At 38.4% G+C, this 20,109-nt stretch overlaps 2 protein-coding genes across 2 annotated transcripts in view; one reads left to right on the top strand and one right to left on the bottom strand.

Moving 5' to 3' along the window:
• The window catches only part of fpgs (folylpolyglutamate synthase), a 22,466-nt gene extending 11,606 nt beyond the window's left edge, over positions 1–10,860 (bottom strand). The window contains exons 1-10 of the mRNA XM_088392508.1: positions 10,684–10,860; positions 7,173–7,301; positions 6,987–7,040; positions 6,561–6,625; positions 5,827–5,941; positions 3,911–3,988; positions 3,637–3,698; positions 2,258–2,360; positions 1,331–1,408; positions 363–510 (exon numbers count right to left, since the gene is read on the bottom strand). Of these exons, the coding sequence (XP_088248634.1) occupies positions 363–510; positions 1,331–1,408; positions 2,258–2,360; positions 3,637–3,698; positions 3,911–3,988; positions 5,827–5,941; positions 6,561–6,625; positions 6,987–7,040; positions 7,173–7,301; positions 10,684–10,827 (976 nt within the window). The 5' untranslated portion in view covers positions 10,828–10,860. The remainder of the gene's footprint in view (positions 1–362; positions 511–1,330; positions 1,409–2,257; positions 2,361–3,636; positions 3,699–3,910; positions 3,989–5,826; positions 5,942–6,560; positions 6,626–6,986; positions 7,041–7,172; positions 7,302–10,683) is intronic.
• Positions 10,861–14,088: 3,228 nt separating this feature from the next.
• Positions 14,089–19,202, top strand: cdk9 (cyclin-dependent kinase 9 (CDC2-related kinase)). Its single transcript, XM_088392647.1, has 8 exons — positions 14,089–14,235; positions 14,360–14,473; positions 14,751–14,832; positions 15,334–15,424; positions 16,615–16,781; positions 16,928–17,099; positions 17,651–17,799; positions 18,299–19,202. The coding sequence occupies exons 1-8, from the start codon at positions 14,195–14,197 to the stop codon at positions 18,662–18,664; spliced, it is 1,182 nt and encodes a 393-aa protein (XP_088248773.1). The 5' UTR covers positions 14,089–14,194; the 3' UTR covers positions 18,665–19,202.
• The last annotated feature ends 907 nt before the right edge of the window (positions 19,203–20,109 follow it).

Genomic DNA, 20,109 nt, shown 5'->3' with positions numbered 1-20,109 from the left:
AGATCCTCAATAAACTAACTTGACCTCTGCTACTGCTGAAGGATAGTATCTCAGGTGCGTGGGAGCATTTAAGCCCTCTATTCTCATCTTGAAGGTCAACCAAACCGATCAGCTGTTTTTACACATCACACAAGGAAGAGGTGACAGCTCTGATGAAGGCTGACCGACAGCCAAAACTGTCAGGAGGGTATAAGAATTTTCTCTAAACTGGCAACAATTTTCTGTCTGTGGGGAAAAAAAAACAACAACAGCATTTAACCAGCCTTGAACCCTTAAAATTGCTTAAATGTTTTCATCTCTACTGGATGTCTGAATATTTAAACTGATACCTAAAAATTGAGAGGCAGTTCTTCCTGTATTACCTGGTTGACATCTCCTTTGCAACCAAGTGTGACTCAGTTGCAGGGCCAGTGAGGCATTGGACCGCTGGTGCTGTCCAGCCAAGCCCAGTTTTAATGGTCCACAGTTTGCCTGGTAGTCCTCAAAGTCAGGACACACCCACAGAGGGCACTACAACAACAGTTCAGGCGATTATGTGTTGGAAATTGAAACAGCATTTATTGGACATTTTTAATAAAAAAATAAATTAAAAAAAAGCACTCCTGTTAAATCACACGGGGGGTGTAGCGGTTGAGTTGCGCATGTGCGTTTCAGAAAGGAAACACCAAATAAGCATTTGTCTTTGATTATAGGAATATTAAGATCCTTTGCAGCCAAAATCATAATCATGATTAAAATTCGATTAATTGAGCAACCCTAGGGCAAAGACCTTTGGCAAAAAATATTTTTTTGCCAAAAGCATATTTATAGATGGGTGGAGGGAGGACCGTAAATGGTGTGCGTTAACTTAAAACTTGGATGCTAGACTCATTTAGCACCATCTAAGGTTAATGTTAGCGCACGTTCACTGATAGCAAATGAACACTACACATTAATCGACAATGCCACTATTCTCTAATGGACACCCACAAAAGAGAAAAAAAAGTAACTCTCTTAACAGCACCCCACTCTCGCCCTTATTACTCGACTGCAAAGAAACCCTAGAGAGCAGTTCTGAATTGTTTTGTCCTTATCTAGAGCACATTCATTTTGTTCCGAAAAAGTCTGAAATCTGTCGATCAATGGTGAAGTCTCATTTGTATTCATAAAATAGTGGGACCAAAACAAAGAATGGCTTGTTCAATTATTTCAGAAAGAGGTAGCTCACAAAATATGTAATTGATTTAATTACAAACTGAATTGATGGACTTGTGGTCTAGAGACCCATCGGTATGTGAACAATTAAAATTTAGAGATCAGTAAAAGGTACATCAAATGAATGTTTGCTTACATTGATCTCTTTGGCCTTGTTCCTCAGTACATCCATTGCCTCTCCTGACTGTTTGACTGTGAAAGCAGGGACTCCTGGCTAAAAAACAAAAAAAGAACAGATCTAAACATGCAAATGAGGAAGTCAGAGGAGATACGACAAAAACAGTGCTGCATGATAGAAAACCGGATCTATTTGTAATTTTTAAAACCAATGCAAATAAACATTATTTCCGTGAGTCATTTCATTGTCCGCGAGTCATTTTATTGTCCGTCAAAATGGGGCCAATAACCAACCAGTCGCTTCAGAAACTTGCGATCAATATTCAGGTAAGTTTACAATCTAAATATATTGTGTATGCACAAGTAATTTCATCCAGTAAAACTAATAGAGGCATTCCCAAACCTTCATACTTCGTGACCATTTCTGATGAGAAATGGAGTTCCTAAAGTAGAAGTGTGTAAAAGCTACTCAAATACAAATTAAAAACATGCCATTCACTCTGTCGTTGATGTACCAAATCAGGATTCTGTCTGAGATGTATAAGCCACTTTTACGTTACCAGCATTTTAGTTGTTATTAAATTCTGTTTTTGTCCATGGCAAATAAAATGTGTCTTCAAAATATCAAGTTAAGTAACAGTCAGACACATGCATGCGTGTGAGATTATAATGTCAAACAGAAGATAGAGAAACTTCAAATCAATGCTACAATATCACCCCCAGAATAAGTTCGAAAGAAAAAAAAAAAGTAATTCGTTGACTAGGCTGGTTATTGGCTGAAGTCAGTACAAGAACGGGAACTTTAAATCATAAATCAAAAGGTGAAGTTGTCGCTACTCTTAGGTGAATCCAAGCAAGCCCATACTATTTCTGAAGATCTCATGAAGAGTAGTAACAAGCACAAAAAGTAACATATGGTAGTTGTGCCTGTAATGGCAACACTGACCTTAAAGATGCCCCCTTTTTGCCAGGCAATCTTCTCTATAGTGTCTCCGAGAATCTGTGTGTGGTCTATTCCCAAAGAAGAGATCCCACATACCCACGGTCTCCTGTGAAGTAGCAAAGTCAAGTAAAAAGGTAAAAACAATAACTACAAGTGCTGATTATGCCACATGTGAATGTATACGGAACACAACAGTCATCAATGCAGTCCAAAACTGTGATCTGCCATGTCAAAATGAGCCAGAACATCTCAGGTAGATTCTGAGACACTGTACGTGGCAACAGGGGTTCTGTAGGCCAAACTTCTACTTCATTTTCATGAAATAAACTGTGAAATGTTAAACAATGACATTGTGTAAAGAGTACTCTAGCCTTGGAGTCAAGACCACACCAAATGAGACCAAGAAACTATCAAAAGAGTATTGAGACAGAAGTCGAGAATGAGACAAGGCGAAGACTGTAAAAAATGATTAAAAATACTACTCAACATAGCTGGAGTTCAAAACGAGCCATGTCTATTCATATTGAATGACTATTACAAAGACAGTAGCAACACAAGCAAGTGTCTAAGAAGCACTGACAAATTTCGTTTTTTGTTGATTATGGCGACACTATACGGACAAAAACGGTAGTGGTTTTCCTGAAATAATATCACATTTTCCATGAATGCCAGAACATAGCATCGTGAGTTCTTGTTTCCAGTGGCTGAGTGAAGGATGAGTAGCAGTGACTATGAGGTAATGTATCTAATTGTGTTTAAAGAATATGATAGAATGATGTTGAAAAGAAACCTTTAGCTTTGGTTCTGTACTATATTCTCCGACTGCGCCGCTCCCCCCACCTTACTTGTCACCAATTAACGCGCTGACATTCCAATAGCAAACATCTAGGCATTACTGACACCTATAGGTAGAAACAGCTAGACTGTAGGGGAAAATCCGAAGTTCTTAATTTGACACAGGACTTCAAGTTTAATAGTTAATGATTTGTTCCTGTTGTTCCTTAATTTTTTTACTTTGAACATGGTATTTGATATCAGTATTTGATATCAGAAAAACTTGATTACGTTGCCTCATAGTTCCATACTAGACCTAACCAATCACCTGTTTCTAAGGTTAGCGGTATAATTTTTTTCCTTGTGGTCAAACACATGAGAAAATAGCAGCCTAATTAGTAACAATGAGTAATGTAGCACAATGGTTGTTGTGTCATATGAAAGCCGAGATCATTCTTTTTTGATTATGCCAAAAGTATTTTTCAAATATGGGTTACTGTGACACATTTTGCTGTGGCAGGTCAAATTGTACCACCAAATATGACAACTACATGTCTGCTCATCACTTTTTTAGACAGTTGATTTCAAAGGGGAAACTGCAAATGTACCTTATAATGTTTGTGCAGTCAAACGCTCCACCAATCCCAACTTCAATCACAGCCAAATCCACCTGAACAAAGGACGACAATGAAACATATCATGACAGGATTTCTACAAAATACAGGTCATGCTCCATATCTGTAAATTTTGAACAATGTAGTTTGATAATTACTGGGTCATGCTTTTTATTACAGGGTTGAGGAGGTACCGAATGTGTTGGATTCTGGCACAGCTCAATTCAAGCTCCAAATTGCTGTTTGACAAAGTAAACTGAATACCTACCTTTTCTTGAAGGAAGACATGAAAGGCCAAGATGGTGAGAAACCGGAAATATGCTGGCATTGTCCCATCATGAGCTTCCTAAGAATTAAACGGATATTGAATTATTGGAAAAAGAATGACTCAATGTTGAATTATTGGAAATGAATGACTCAATGTCTCAGAAGATTTGGCCTTTATGTAGTCCTTGAAAATGAAAGTATGCAGCGCAAAATAGCTCTGATTTATTAATGCTAAAAGTTGAAAGGCTAAGTTTTTATTTTAAATACACATCAATGACACCGTTTAAATACTTTTGGACCTCACGGTATGCAATCCAATGTCCAATTTAAAATGTGTCTTATTTAGTGACCATAAATAAGCATCTGACCCCAAAGCTACTTCCCAGCCAAACCACAAGCAACTTGGCATCACATTTGCTAGTGGGTTATGCAAAGTGAATTGCATCAGGAAATAATTTTGAGTTGCTTAATGGTAATGCAAGTAATGTGACCCAGCTTCATTGTCACGTGTGGGTCATGCTCATCATGATGTCAAGGGCCTCGTGTTGTATTAGACAACTTAATTGTGACACTAAATCTAGATACACAAATAAGGATGTTTCAACTCTTAAAAGATGTATTTATTATCTTTGACAGGCAAAGATAAACCATTTTAACAGTTTAAAAACATTAAACGATTTGGTTTGTATTGTGTGTGGGGTCCTCAAATAAACTCAATTCCGTACACATGAAGATGTTCTTTCAACACCGGTCAAGTATGTGTGTCCACAAGTGACTTCGCGAACACAAAGACAATAAGGCTCATCCTAAAAGGGATATACACAAATGTTGATAAATTAGAAAACTTATAAAGGAGGTCAAATTATTTTAATGGGAACACAAAGTGGGTATTATTTTGTAGGCTCTACAGTGGAGGATTCATTGTCTTTTGGTTTGTTTCAGGCTGATATTTTTATTTGTTTTTGTGTTCCTAAATAAAGTTAAAAAAATAATAATAATACAGGCCCTCCGGTTATGCGCCAATGTTGGCTGAATACGTTTGAATATGATGGCAATGTCTGCATGGAAATAATGCTTATTTTGAGAACCAATTGGCACCATCCCGGGGACGCATATTTATAAGAAAACGACATCGGGCAGGCCGCCTACCGCCCCAAGACGGCTGGGATACCCTCCAGCGCTTCTACGACCCGACTGAGGGATGATAAGTGTTTCAGGAAATGGATGAATGAACATCAGGTAGGAAATTACTAGACAGGATTGGTGGGATATTTATTTACTGCTGCTCCCTCGTTTGTCACTGAGAGAGCTTCTTTGATTGGCTTCATGTCATTGCCTCTCCATTTGTGGAGTCAACCACCTCAGGAGAACTTCCTCCACAAATACAATTTTTTTTTATGGTACTATATTAAACAGGTTTAGTATATAATATAATAGTGCCAGCCCTGACTGGTTTTAGACCCTTTTTACTGGGGACATAAGCACGCTTAACACACCTCAACAAAATAATTATCTTATAAGACGCAAGATTGTCGGGTGTCTGAAGTCTTTGGTTGTGAAGGCGCAAAATCAGGACAAACACAGCCCTGTTGTCTTTGTATACTCCTAATATTACACATCTGACAGGAATTACAGTCCAAAAACTGCAGCTCTTAACATGCAATATTTCAAAAGCGTTATGGAATATGATTTCTAATAAATCAGGAATAGCAAAATGAAAATTAAAATGCCGTAATTTCTGAATATTAGCCGCGCTAGCTAAAATTCCTGTTTTGTTCATATATAAGCCACGTCGGCGTATAAGATGCAGTGTTTTAATGAAAACTCCATTGATAAGCTGCAGGGTTAAAAAATATGGTACATGAAATAAAATACTGTAATAAACTGTATGCGTGACTTGTTGCATTATTCACCCACCTTTGTTTCATCCAGTCGTCCATAAACCTGCCAGAAATATTTTGTAAATAGGTCTTTCCCAATTGGCTGTCCATTGATTCGGATCCTCTCCCTTACTTGGACCAAGTGTGGGGAACTACAACCACAGTAAACAAACTATTTAAAAAAAAAAAATAAGCTTGAAGGCTTTCTAAAAGCAAACATACTGAAATATGAATAATCAATGATCAATATTTATATATGCAGATTTAATCAATTAGCAATATCCGTGTATGACGATTCAAAACAGATGTTATCTCAAGGTACTTAATATTCTGTATAACCACACGAAAGCAAGCAAAATAATAGAATACAGATCCATATCCTGCCAACATCATGTTTTGTTTCAACAATAAAGCCCATGTGTTACCAGCGCTAATACAGATGGACATACTACAGTTGAATCCCCCTATTCACGTAGAAATGGGGACCGGCCAGCAAATAGCAAAAAATCTGAGTATAATAGACGTGTGTAGCACTTTTGCCCTGGTGGCACTGGTGCTGGCAATTTTTTCACGTGGTTGCCCCAGCACAGAATTTGGTTGCATACAATGCAGTCAGGGAGATGCAGTTGTTTATTTGAACCCTCAGGATAAACTGCCACAATTATAAAAAATTAGGAATCCCAGATTTTTTTTAATCTGCCTATATGTGATTCCACAGGTGCTCAACTTTGCGTTTGCAGTGGTCCACTGAATTGTAATCATACATTTTACCTGTAAAATCCTGTTCGGAAGCCATAACCTCTCAAAATTTGCTCAGTGAAGGCACATGTTGACCCCTGTAAAACAAAAAAATGAAAAATACAATTCTAAAAATCTTGTTTTCCATACTATTTATTCTCATAAAGTCGCATGTAAGCTGCAACCTATGCCAGCTGACTTTCTATACTGGTCCCCAGCCAATCGGAGCCCATAGTCTATCAACAACCATTCACTCTCATATTCACTGCTCTGGACAATTCAGAGTCTTTCATGAACCTAACATGCACGCACAGGTTGAAAATGCAGACTTCCCACAGAAATGCTGAGATCCAAACCCCAATCCTCAGAACTGCGAGGTAGAGCCATGCTAACCATCCACCACTGCCACCAAGCTACCGCTTTGCCGACAACACAGACATTTGCATAAGGTCAACTCACCTTGCCCTTTGTTCCCGTCACATGAATGATGTTTAGGTGGTCTAGTTCCTTCACCTTTGAAAAACACACACAAGATAACCAATGATGTAATAAGTACTGAAGTGATCACGACAAATAGTTTCCTTTGTAATGATTACAGTCATAGAATGTGACCTTTGGACTATTTGAGTTTAATACTGTACTCACGGTGAGGCCAGCCCGTTCCAGGAAGCCTCTCATGGCTTGAAGCTGCAGCTCAGGATGGCTCCGCTCTCGCCGTACTTGCTCCAGAGAACTGGCATTTGTCTGTAGCGTGTTGAGGGTACAAATGGCATCCTAAAACAAAAGCAGTAAAGCCTTTATAACATAGTCAATTAGACATTTTTTGTTGTTTTGATACTTGATTTAATAATCGGCTAAGCAATCTGCAAATACATTAAGCAACACAACAGATGATTAATTTTTTGGTGCTAAGAGTTTGAGATTTCTCAATTGTGACATCACTGCATTAAAAATGTGTTCCCCCTCAATATTGTTGCGATTTAACTTGATTACTTTCAAGGTCACAAAGCTATAAATTCATTTGTATTAGGCTTTTACACCACAGATGAACCACTTTGTACATGTCAATTGAATGTATGACAGTGAAACCCAATAAATGTTTATGTAATCGTCCAATCGTATAAACGCATATTACACACATAAAAATGATATATTACTAGTTTTAAAGTTAGATGTCAAGGACAGCAGTTTGTTCAATTGTTGTTCAAACTACTGTAAAAAGTTAAACATATTGCAAAATCTCAATGTTATTACCCATGACAAACATTTTGGTACAGACTTTAGCAAGAATTATGGAAGTTGACAGACATTATATGCCTTCAAGGGCCACATAAAATAATGTACCGTATTTTTCGGACTATAAGTCGCGTTTTTTTTTCATAGTTTGGGTGGGGGGGCGACTTATACTCAGGAGCGACTTGTATGTGAAATTATTCACAAATTTTCAAAATTCAAAAATCTGCGATGTAGTAAAACCGGGATAAACGAACCGTGATGTAGCAAGGGATTACTGTAATTTGAACTGCAACTGACGTCAGCGGCGCGGCGCACATGCGGCGTTGTTTACATAAAGTACAAAGGATTCGATCATGGGATTTAATGACTTGGAGTGACATAGATTCTTTGATAAAATTGTTGTTTATAATTATATGGGCCTGTGGAATAATTTGAACTGCAACTGACGACGAGTCCAACGTAAGCGGAGCAGCGCACACACGACATTGTTTACATAAATGACGAAGATTTTGATCGATGGATTTAATGATTTGGAGTGACACAGATGGTTTGATAATATTGTTGTTTATATAATAGGAATTTGATATATACTTTATGTATTATTATATGGGCCTGTGGAATAATTTGAACTGCAACTGACGACGAGTCCGAGGTCAGCGGCACGGCGCACACGCGGCGTTGATTACATAAAGTACGATCGATGGATTTAATGACTTGCAATGAAACAGATGGTTTGATAATATTGTTGTTTATATAATAGTTATTTGATATATAATTTATATATCGTTATATGGGCCTGTGGAATAATTTGAACTGCAACCGACGACGAGTCCGGCGTCAGTGGCGCACACACGGCATTGTTTACATAAAGGACGATCGATGGATTTAATGATTTGGAGTGACACGGATGGTTTGATAAAGGTGTGATTTATGTTATAATTATTTGGATAACTGTTAATGTTACGTCAGGCCTGTTCTCAGCTCTTCATTTGTGTTTATGTCACGTTAGCATACCGTTTAGCCTGTTGTTGCTCGTTCATGTCTGTTCTTGGTGTTGGATTTTGTCGAATAAATTTCCCCCAAACTGCGACTTATACTAAGGTGCGACATATATGTTTTCACTTTATTGTGCATTTTATGGCTGAGCGACCTTTAGTCCGAAAAATACGTTAAAGGGTTTTTGAAACACAGAGCAGTCAAACGTGTTATATACTTAGCTTTTTGTATGATAGCTATTAATGAGGACACACTAAAAAAACTGCACATATGCATCAATGAAAAGCTCTGCAAACCAATTGCGATATGTGATGCTTATAACCATAGCAACAGTTTGGGGTGGAAAAGCAATTTGCGATGGCTACTCCAAAGGGTATTGTTAGATGCTCTGTTTGGACTGTGTTGCTGCGCTGTACATGCTGAGGAAGCAGTTGTTATAAGATTTAGAATTACAGTAACATTAATGCTAATTGCATTATTATGTTAGCAATAGGATGACTCATTTCCATTACACAAAATTACCAAATTTGTTCAAACTGTGTTTAAATATACAATGCTTCAATCTTTCTTGCGCAAGTATGTGTCAGTTGTAATAAAACAGTGCAAACGTGTTTATTTTCTAAGTTTGATGTGATACACAAAGTTATTGATCATGAAAATGTAAGACTAGGTGCAAAGTAAGACGTCTAAAGCCGGTTTTCATCAAGTTTAAGTGTGTTTAAGGCTTGCGGGAAGGGTAGAAACAAATACATTTGCATAATTATCAATTGCTTTTCAATTATACTGGCAATTGAATATGTAATCTAGGTGTTGTGTTGAAATCAAAGAATTTGTGCAAAACCAAAAAGCTGGAAGTCAAGAACACGTTATAATCTCATTAATTTGCACTCTTGCAAAATCAAATTATCCTAAAAATGGCAGTCTCCGTGAGAGAATACAAGATGTACTAAGTAGCAGTGCTCATTTGTGAAAGAAAAATGTTTATTTCAGATGCATAGCTCATTTTTATATTGTGGACCAATTTAATTCTTTTAAATTATACTGTAGTAGCTAATGCCAGACTTGTTTATAGAATTTTGTGAACTTGTGTGAAAAAATACAAGTCAAAGTGTTTGATGAGTAAACAACTCTGAATGAAATAGTTGTATAAACCATATCTAATAAGACATGCTTAACCTAATTTTTGCAAAAGCCCAACATTTACGTACAATTAATTAGATTTCTCATTGTGATACATCTTCATGTATTGCTTGAATTTTGAATAATAACAGTATAATTATTATTTATTATAGTATTATTATTATTATTATTATTATTATTATTATTATTATTATTATTATTATTATAATCGTAATAGGACCTTGACATTTTTAATTTCATATTAAATCGTAATAATATGAAAGAATTGTGCATGTTTTCTAATCGTTCAGTTCCAAGACGCTCTCCGAAATAACGGTGACAGGGTTGCTATCCGAGACATCGGTAGCAGAAGAACAGCGTTTGAAGTTTGGTGCAAAATTAGATTATCTACCATCATCACCGCGATTAAACGAGACAATAGCAACCCTAACTTCAGCAATTCAATTCATACACAGCACGTGTTGCGTTTGCCATCTGCTCCACGTTAAATCGTTTGGTTAAATCACGATCATTTCATGTGGCAGTTGTCTTTCAGTTGAGCAAAAAGAGCCGTCTACGCTTCGGATGACAGGCGCACTAGATAGATACTGTAAGGCTTCACTGACAGTGTCAAATAAGGCCGGAGTGATCGTAGTCTTCTCCTGTCAGCCATGTTGAGGACTAACAGAAAACTTTAATGCAACTCAAAAGTTGCGGTAAGAATTTGACAGACTCGCCAGACTAGCTAGCCAGCAGCGAGTTAGCGAGCGGCGTACCGCGGAAGGTTGGTATGAACAGGGCTCACCTGGTACTCCATTCCCGGAATATGAGGAGCAGTCTTGGTACTGTAGTGTTGGACTGGAAAACCCGCCAACTTGCACGGCCAGACTCGCCTTCTGAGCCTCGCCGCAAACACAGACGGCTTCCACACGCGCGACATGCAAACCATTATTGGACGCTGAGCTGTCAAGGGAAGTTAGAACCAAATATGGTGTTTGGGGCGTGACGTACTTGATGACGTTGCGGAAGCAAATTATTATGCAGAAATTCATAGCGTTTAAAAATAAAGTAAAAAACGATCCAAACTAATAAAAAAAACTTAAATGTATATTAGACAAAAAAAGAAAACAAGACCGTTGGGGGGGGGGGGGGGGATTGTGAAAGTAGAGGCATTACAGCGGGTCGATCTGTAAGTGGAGGGTAAACGATTCGAATCCAGCGATGACCGAATCACGTGTCCTTGTGTTCTTGGGCAAGACACTTCCCACACCTTATTTCCTCTCGGTCGTCATTGTAAATGAGAAAGTGTTCTCAATTGACTTACCTGGTAAAACGTTGAATAATGATGATTACCATCATTATTATTATTAATAATAAGAATAAGAATAAATGCCCACGAGAGACAATATTTCTCATGCTTATGCTTTAAAGCCCGTTTAGCATAATTATCATATTAATAGCATCATTCAAAATATAAATTTTAAATACAATCCCCGGTATTTATATATTTTAGCCAAACAACGAAGGCCGACTCGTGGATTCAACAGTAACACACAGGTTTCCAAAGATGTTCTGTTAATCCAGCCATGTCCAAAATCCGGCCCGCGGGCCAAATCCGGCCCCCGGTCATATTTCATACGGCCCACAGCTTCGGTCTTATAATGTGTTATTCATGGCCCGCCTGCACTGTTAAACTGAATTTAAAAAAAGAAAAAAATCATGAAACTTGAAACTGTAATTTCTCCTATTACCAAAAGGTGGCAGCACCAGCCCTCTGCGCTCATTTCTGCTATGGCGATTGCAATGAAAACGAGGAAAGTTGACATTGGGGGCCGCCGCTTTCAAGAGAAATGGGAATTACAATACTTCTTCACTGAAAATCAAGGCAATTGTGTTTGTCTAATTCGTAAAGAGACTGTTGCCTTGTTTAAGGATTTCAACCTAAAGAGACACCATCAGACTAAACATGCTAACACATACGACAAGCTAACAGGGAATGACCGCGCTGATAAAGTGAAGCAGCCCCAAGCTGAACTGGCATCACAACAGCGATTCATCACGTGGGGCTGTAAATCAAAAGTGAAAAATACTTAATATTAAATATTACGAAGTGGCCATGTTATTATTATACTCTTATTGTTCATTGATGTTGACTTCTTGTTTTATTTTTCCTGTGTTGTTTACTTGTATGTGCGTTGTGAACTCTGTCTTGTCACCCTGGGATAGTGAGAAACGTAATTTCGATTTCTTTGTGTGTCTTGACATGCGGAGGAATTGACAATAAAGGAGACTTTGACTTTGACTTTAATACTGTTGAAGTTATGAACCTGTAGACGTGACACAAACTATTACTTTCTGAAAAATATTTTAAATGACAAGAGCAAAATTCACTTGTTTTAAGTTTTAATAATAACAGACAACTTTGCATTACTTATAACTCCTGTTTAAAATGTTCATGAGGCAAAAATAATTTTAAACTCTCGTAAATTAAATTATTTCATACAGTTTGTTCAATGTTATCTGACTCGTCAGATATGAATGAAAGGCAGAATTTGTGTTTTTAAAGTTGTTCACATCTGCCTGAGTGGCTTATATTTGGTTATTTTGTCATTTAAAAAATAAAGACAATTGGGACAATGAAATTTGTTTCATAACAGTATGTATTTGCATGACATTTCTGTAGTTAAAAATGTCTGAAAAAAGTATTGGCCCCCGGGCCACTTCACTTTATCAAATCTGGCCCTCCTTACAAAAAGTTTGGACACCCCTGTGTTAATGTGTTGTAAATACCGTTACCATACCATAACCACCAGAGATGGGACCAAGTCACACATGTGCAAGTCTCAAGTAAGTCTCAAGTCTTAACCTTCAAGTCTCAAGTAAGTCCCAAGTCATTTTTTTCTTGGGCAAGTCAAGTAGAGTCCTTAAATAGGTCAAGTCAAGTCCAAGTCAAGTCACCTTATTATTGCAATTTTACCCGCAGAATCTGATTTTAGTAGTGAAAAGACAAGATATCAGTAACTTTAAGTAACCATCATTGTCCAATGTGTCTAACCTGTTTAAAAATAAGACAATAATTTGGATTTGCAGTGTAATTACTGATATTCAGTAAAATACACCATGGAATCAAACAAAAAAGAAATTACCTCATACAATGATTTATTGACAGCTCAATCTAAACAAACGAACGTCTGCCGAAAGTTTCGGACACATTTGAGTTGCAAATATGAAAAAATAATCTGAAAAAAATCTGAAAGAAGAAACACAAAGAGCATTAGAAACATTTTATGTTTCATCTGTAACATCTGGAGACACCAGAGCTCTATAAACTTCAATTTTCAACATTGTCAGAAATGTTTTTGTTGCATATCTCGCACTGTGCTGTCCGTCTTTTGCCGTCATAAAAGTAATTGCGATAGCCGAAGGTGATGACTCGCGGTACCGCTCCCGCTGACACGTTTGCGTATGTCTGATATAAAGGGGCGTGATTCTCCAATAAACACGTTCAGTAGGTAGAGAGGGCACGACTGATTGATTGACAGGGTAGTGATCCAATCATGACAACGCCATTCTCAGCCTGCGCTCCTACCGTGTTATCGATATTATTTTTTTAAATGTATTATTTATTTCATATTCAAACTGAAAACATAAACTAAATAACACTGAAGTCCTTCAAGTCATCGTGTCTCAAGTCAAGTCAAGTCCCGAGTCTTTAACTTCCAAGTCCAAGTCGAGTCTCAAGTTTTTTCATTTTCTGTCAAGTCAAGTCAGCTCAAGTCAAGTCACAAGTCATCAAAACAGCGACTCCAGTCGACTCGAGTCCAAGTCACAGTGACTCGAGTTCCCATCTCTGATAACCACACAACACTTGATCCTATATATTTTGTCACTTTGTGTGAAATAATGTTTATTAATACTATCCATTTAAAGTGTGGCCTTTGGCATCACAACTGTCCAAAACTGACGAAAAACACACACAAAATTATTATGTATTTCGTTGATTTGATGACCATGGTCCATATTTATATTCCGGTAAGTTTTTATTGAAACAATACATTTTGAATTTTAGCCTCGATTATACAAGAAAATAATTTGAATAATTACAGGTTAAAATCAGCACATACTGGCATCAGCACTAAATTATGAAAACATGCTTCAATTTCGGGGCGCAAAAAAAAAAATTCGAAGATTCTCTGTTTTAACCCGCTAGTGATCCACACCCAGTCCGGTAGAGAGCGGTGATGTGCATGAATACCGGTTGCCAAGCGCCAGCAAGACGAAGAAGACACCGCGCACTTCGTACATGCTAAGCAAACATGCAGCGAGAAAAAACCAACAACTCCGGCGGGACTGAAAAGTAAGAATGCATACAGAAAACAAAACTAAACAATTTGTCTTACCTGGTCTATCGCTGTGCACTTTGGTTAGTTCTATGTGTGTGTAAAATTAGCCTAATGACAAGTTCGACGTCTCATCTGCAGGCCTGACCGAGAAGCCGCCATTATGTCCAAATACTACGAAGGAGTTGAATTTCCTTTCTGTGACGAGTTCTCCAAATATGAAAAACTAGCAAAAATAGGACAAGGGACATTTGGGTGAGTAATATGTGTATAAACCCCTGAAAACGCGATTCAGTGTTAATATGCCTTAACAAGCTAATTGCTAATGACTTGTACCGTAAACAAAGTTTACATCGTTGGTTTCCGAGCTAAGAGAACGTTAACCTCCTCAATGAGAATTGATTTGTGTATGGATATACATGGTTTTATAATAGCCTGCATGTTGCGTTTATAATAAAGCGATAATTATTTTTACGTTACATATAACACTATTTCATGTGTCTTCTCTGTGATCTACTTGTCTCATTCACAGGGAGGTGTTCAAAGCAAAACACAGACAGACTGGAAAGAAGGTTGCACTGAAGAAAGTTTTAATGGAAAATGAAAAGGAAGGGGTAAGTCTTCACAGTAATTTTAAAACGAGAATTGCTATTATAAGGGGAAAGGGTGAAACTATCAGAAAAAAGTAGCTGCAGCAAACCTATGACGTATGTAAATATCCACTCCAACTGTCAATCACAAATCTAAAATGACTCCTTTTATAACTTTACACACAGGACAACCTTTTGCCATGGAAATTCAGTTAACCGCAATTTTGTTTGAGTGGAAAACTAGTTTGATCTTCTCTTGGCGTGTTTACAGTAGCCGTTAACTGTCCATTGACTCAATGTGATGCTACATTACAGTTAAGGTGAGCTCTCGTCACTTTGCGCATCACCTTTCGCGAATGTGGTACTTTGCGGTTTTATAAGTGACAGGAGAACAGCGTTTAAATACACGCTGGTAGCGCAGGGCGTGCCTCTGAGCAATGAGCTCACGACGCTGCTCCTCAATGTTGATGAATGAAATGGATTGGGTATCTAATGACTAAAATTGGCCTCTGGTTGCTGTTTCAGTTCCCGATCACTGCTCTGAGAGAGATAAAAATCCTGCAGCTGCTCAAACACGAGAATGTGGTGAATCTGATTGAGATTTGCAGAACTAAAGGTTGGTGTCAAAACACAGTCCTGACTTTTTTCTTTTTCAAGGAATGTTGTCACACAGCTGCTATGTTCTTTTTTTTTCATACTTTGATTCAACTTAAGAAAAGGATCTTTGACTTTTACTTACAACATAGAATCATCTGGATTTAGATACACTTAGGGTGTTTTCACACCTGGACCCCTCTAAAAGAACCGAACTCAGACCTCTTTAAGTGGACCAAAAAGTGAACCAAGAGGAAACAAACTCAGTTCTTTTTGTGTTCACATTGTGAGTGTGTTTCAAAGAGGACCGAGTTCTCTTTCTGGTTCAGTTCAGCCTTGATGGGGCCTCAGTCCTCTTTCTGTTCACACTTGGTCCTCTAGAGCTCTCCCACTCCCACTGCACTGCATTCTGAGTAGTTTTCAGTTGGAGCAAAATGTCTGCTGCTGTGCTTGCACTGGTGTGTTTTCTGGTGAAATTAGCGCACAAAACAAGCATGGCGGAGAAGAACTTTGTTACAACAAAAAATGATCAAAGAACATCTGATTCTGGCAACATTTATGTATAGAAGTTCTATCAAAACCGGCTGCTTTCATTCTCTCAGAAAATTCTTGAAATACTTTTGCATTACGGTTAATGCTGTCGTCTTCTCCCCAAACTATGCCGCGTCCAGGTGCCGTGGCAGAACTTTGAACGGCACATGCTTCTCTACGTTAACTATTACCACGACAGTTTTGTTTTTGCGCCTGCAGTCACGTGACCAATCAACGGCAAGCCAAGGAGGTTACAATACAGTGGAAAAAGGCAAAGTGATCCCAGTGCGCGTTGTGTTCACAATGCAAGATTAGGCGAACCGCACCGTTGACTTTTTAGCGAACCGTACTGAGACCACCTCCCGAGGAGGTCTCAGTACGGTTCGTTTTAAAGGGGTCTGAGTACGGTTGGAGCGTTCACATATGCGCAAAAAATGCTGAGTCATCGATCTGAGTTCGCTTCGAGGGCTGAAAGGGACCAAGTGTGAAAGCACCCTAAGTAGATGTACCGGCTACTTAAACATGCATCTGGATCAAAAACAAATGCAACACTTTTTTTTCCAGTTAAGTATTAAGTGGTCTTCAAAAAGACAAATGCATTAGCATTCATTCATCTTCTGAACCACTTGTACTGTTTGAAATTGGGATTTTTTAGATGGTTGTTTCCAATCATTCTTCCAGCTACCCAGTATAACCGATACAAAGGCAGCATCTACCTGGTGTTTGACTTCTGTGAGCACGACCTAGCCGGACTGCTTAGCAACACCAATGTTAAGTTCACCTTGGCAGAGATCAAGAAGGTCATGCAAATGTTGCTCAATGGATTATACTACATCCACAGAAACAAGGTAAGCCACTTGTTAAAGATTTGTACGAGTACACATGGTTGTCAAATGAAAACAAAAATAAAGGTACATGTTAATATTTACATTGACAAGAATGGGGAAGTAACCTTACTCGTACAGTACATAATCATGATGCTGTTTGTCTTCAGATACTTCACAGAGACATGAAAGCAGCCAATGTGCTCATCACCAGAGATGGCGTCCTAAAACTGGCTGACTTCGGTTTGGCTCGAGCTTTCAGCCTAGCCAAAAACAGCCAAGGGAACCGCTACACCAACCGCGTGGTCACACTGTGGTACAGACCACCGGAGCTGCTGCTCGGTAAGAAGTCGTTGACACAGGAAGATATACTGAACTGATGTCTTCAGTGGTTTATACTTTTTTCATAATCGAGCAGCCCTTGATTCAATGTCCAAGAACACCTGTAAGCAATTATGTTTTGTTTTTCTTTCAAATGTTATGGGTGGAAAGATAGATATAGAGATTTTTTTTTAAACAAAAATTAGCAATACATTTGTTGTATAGATTAGGCTTCTGCTAAATTAAAGGTAAATGAACCATGAATTATTTTGAAAGATAGTTTATTGATCTATTGTGTTACAGTTGTTGCCTCACTAAAAAAAATCTATTTATTATCACTGTGATAATCTTAGTATTTATATACTATAGTTACATATTATATCTAGTATTCTAGTTCTGTTGTCATAGAAGTCCCAAATAAAAATGAAAAAGAATTACACTAAGTTAGAAGACATTAACATATTTCTGAAAGCAAGAAATACTACTGAAGTGACTTAGTCAATTTCCTCAAACCTCTCAGATCAATACAAAATTCGGTGTGTTTCGCAACTTTTTTTTTGGGTGGGGTCTAGGTGAACGAGACTACGGTCCCCCGATTGACTTGTGGGGAGCAGGCTGCATCATGGCAGAAATGTGGACAAGAAGTCCTATCATGCAAGGGAACACTGAGCAGCACCAGCTCACTCTTATCAGCCAGCTTTGTGGCTCCATCACAGCCGAAGTACGTCATCTTTTGAAATCAAGCTAGCCCATACTGTGGTACTGAATTTGCGAGCTTACAAGTGATTCTGTGATAAAGCTTGTAATTATTTCTCTCAGCCATTATTTTTATCCGAGGTAGTAGTTGTTTTCCGTAACTAGTAACTTTCTAGTTTTGTTACTACTGTTTTAAAATAAAAAAAATATTTTCTAAAACATGTACAAATAATGTTCAGTTAAGTTAAAGATATTTCTTTCTCCCTCACATAAACACACACGTGCATTGGATGCTGTGTGTTTACATACACCTTCAAGAGGTGTGGCGTAGTGATTGACGTCTGTGGCCAGTCAGTATGAGCATCTTCTCATTGCCCCTTGCAAGTGTTTTTATTTTATATGAGTTTGTGTGTTTGTCCCGACATAATAAATAAATAGTGTTATGACGCATCCCAACTAAACAAAACTTGTATGTCGGAGCACTCGTACCACAGTTTTTCATTGATTGTGTGTATTTCCCGAAGGTTTGGCCCGATGTGGACAAGAAGTATGAGTTGTACCAGAAAATGGAGCTTCCCAAAGGCCAAAAAAGGAAAGTGAAGGATCGTCTCAAAGCTTATGTCAAAGACGCCTACGCTCTCGACCTGATTGACAAGCTGCTGGTCCTGGACCCGGCCCAGCGTACAGACAGCGACGACGCTCTCAACCATGATTTTTTCTGGTCTGACCCAATGCCGTCGGACCTCAAGAACATGCTTTCCACCCATAACACCTCGATGTTTGAATATCTCGCACCACCCCGGCGAAGAGGCCACATGCCCCAACAGCCGCCCAACCAGAACAGAAACCCTGCAACCACCAGTCAGACTGAGTTTGATCGAGTGTTTTAGACAAGACTTTTATTTTAAAGGGAGTACAAGTTGCTGAATGTTTCATTTGAAAACACAGGACAACCTGCCACATTTTAAGGAAAACTACATATTCCTTGATCGTGTCCAGCTTTGTTGTATCACGAATTCCTGCTTGGGATGGCTATGCTGCATCACAATTGGGACTAGTGTTCAATCAAGTCATTCCAAAACCTCCACAAACCTGCATTATTTTGACGTAATACTTGGTTTACAAGTGAAAGCACCGATAATAGCATTTTGCTCATAGCCTTGAACAGCCTCACTGAACAATGGCAATGTTTGTAATGTTAAATTGAGATGTCTTGAGTTTTCTTTATTTCCTTTCTTTTTTTTTCTCACTTGTATCGCATTTTGGTCACAGGTAATGTTTTGAGGGATTAAAGTGTGGAAAATCACTCCACTCATGGGCAACTGTGACATATTGAAAATATATATTTAGACTGTAAAATTCTGTGAAAAAAGTGGGTTTTGTTCTGTACAGAAATCGTCTATTTTGAATAAAATCAAAACCCCGAAATATGTTTCGACAATTTATTTTAAATTCACAGCCAGCTTTGCTTCAAAGTGGTGGAGTTCAAGTTTAAAAATTGTTCTAGAGTGGAAATAGTGTTTCAGAAAAAATGAATCCAAATTGGGCAGCCCATCTGTCAAACTTGAAGCAGTTTAACAAACCAACCTGCATTTTCGCCGCAGAAATTAATGTTGCGGACTGAACAGCGTTTAATTAGAAACGCAATTAGAAAGGGATTATCTGTCTCCACTAGATAGCGTCATTGTGTTTCTTAACATGCGTGCTGGTCGTGGAAACCTTTGAAGAACAGTTCTGAGCTTGAAGTGCATGTTAACATGACTCACGTTTGGGGGACGATACCGAGAAGCATATAGGTGATGCAAAAGACGAGAAGGGCAACAATAACATTTGAAACAGAAATTTGCACAGGAAAATGTCTGGCTGATAATTATTACGAGATAAGCATAAATAAGCATAAATAAACAGTTAATTTAATATCAATCACGTAGTCAGAGAGTGGAGAAGAAAGCACAATCGCTGAAAGGGGTGACCAACGACAATGACCCAAAGCGTACTGCCATAGTGGTTACAACATGGTTTTGAGCATCCACCACAAAGACCTGTTCTCAGTCCGTTTGAAAATGTATGGGTAGACCTAAAAACGTGTGCAAGCAAGACGGTTTACAAACTTGGATTAAGTTACACCAATTCTGGAAGGAGGAATGGGTCAATTTCAGGCACGTGCACTCATAGGCAGTGCCTCACCTTGCCACCAGGGGCGGTAAAGGGCTCAACATGGTTTCCTAAACTGTCACCATAAGTTGTTAAAAAATGAATAATATCCATCCATCCATTTTCTGAACCGCTTAGTCCCCACGGGGGTCGCGAGCGTGCTGGAGCCTATCCCAGTCGT

The sequence above is a fragment of the Syngnathus floridae genome, chromosome 12 (genome assembly GCF_059516105.1).
Source record: "Syngnathus floridae isolate MCC-2025c chromosome 12, RoL_Sflo_1.0, whole genome shotgun sequence".
Classification (NCBI taxonomy): domain Eukaryota; kingdom Metazoa; phylum Chordata; class Actinopteri; order Syngnathiformes; family Syngnathidae; genus Syngnathus; species Syngnathus floridae.
This window is presented reverse-complemented; position numbering and strand designations above follow the sequence as displayed.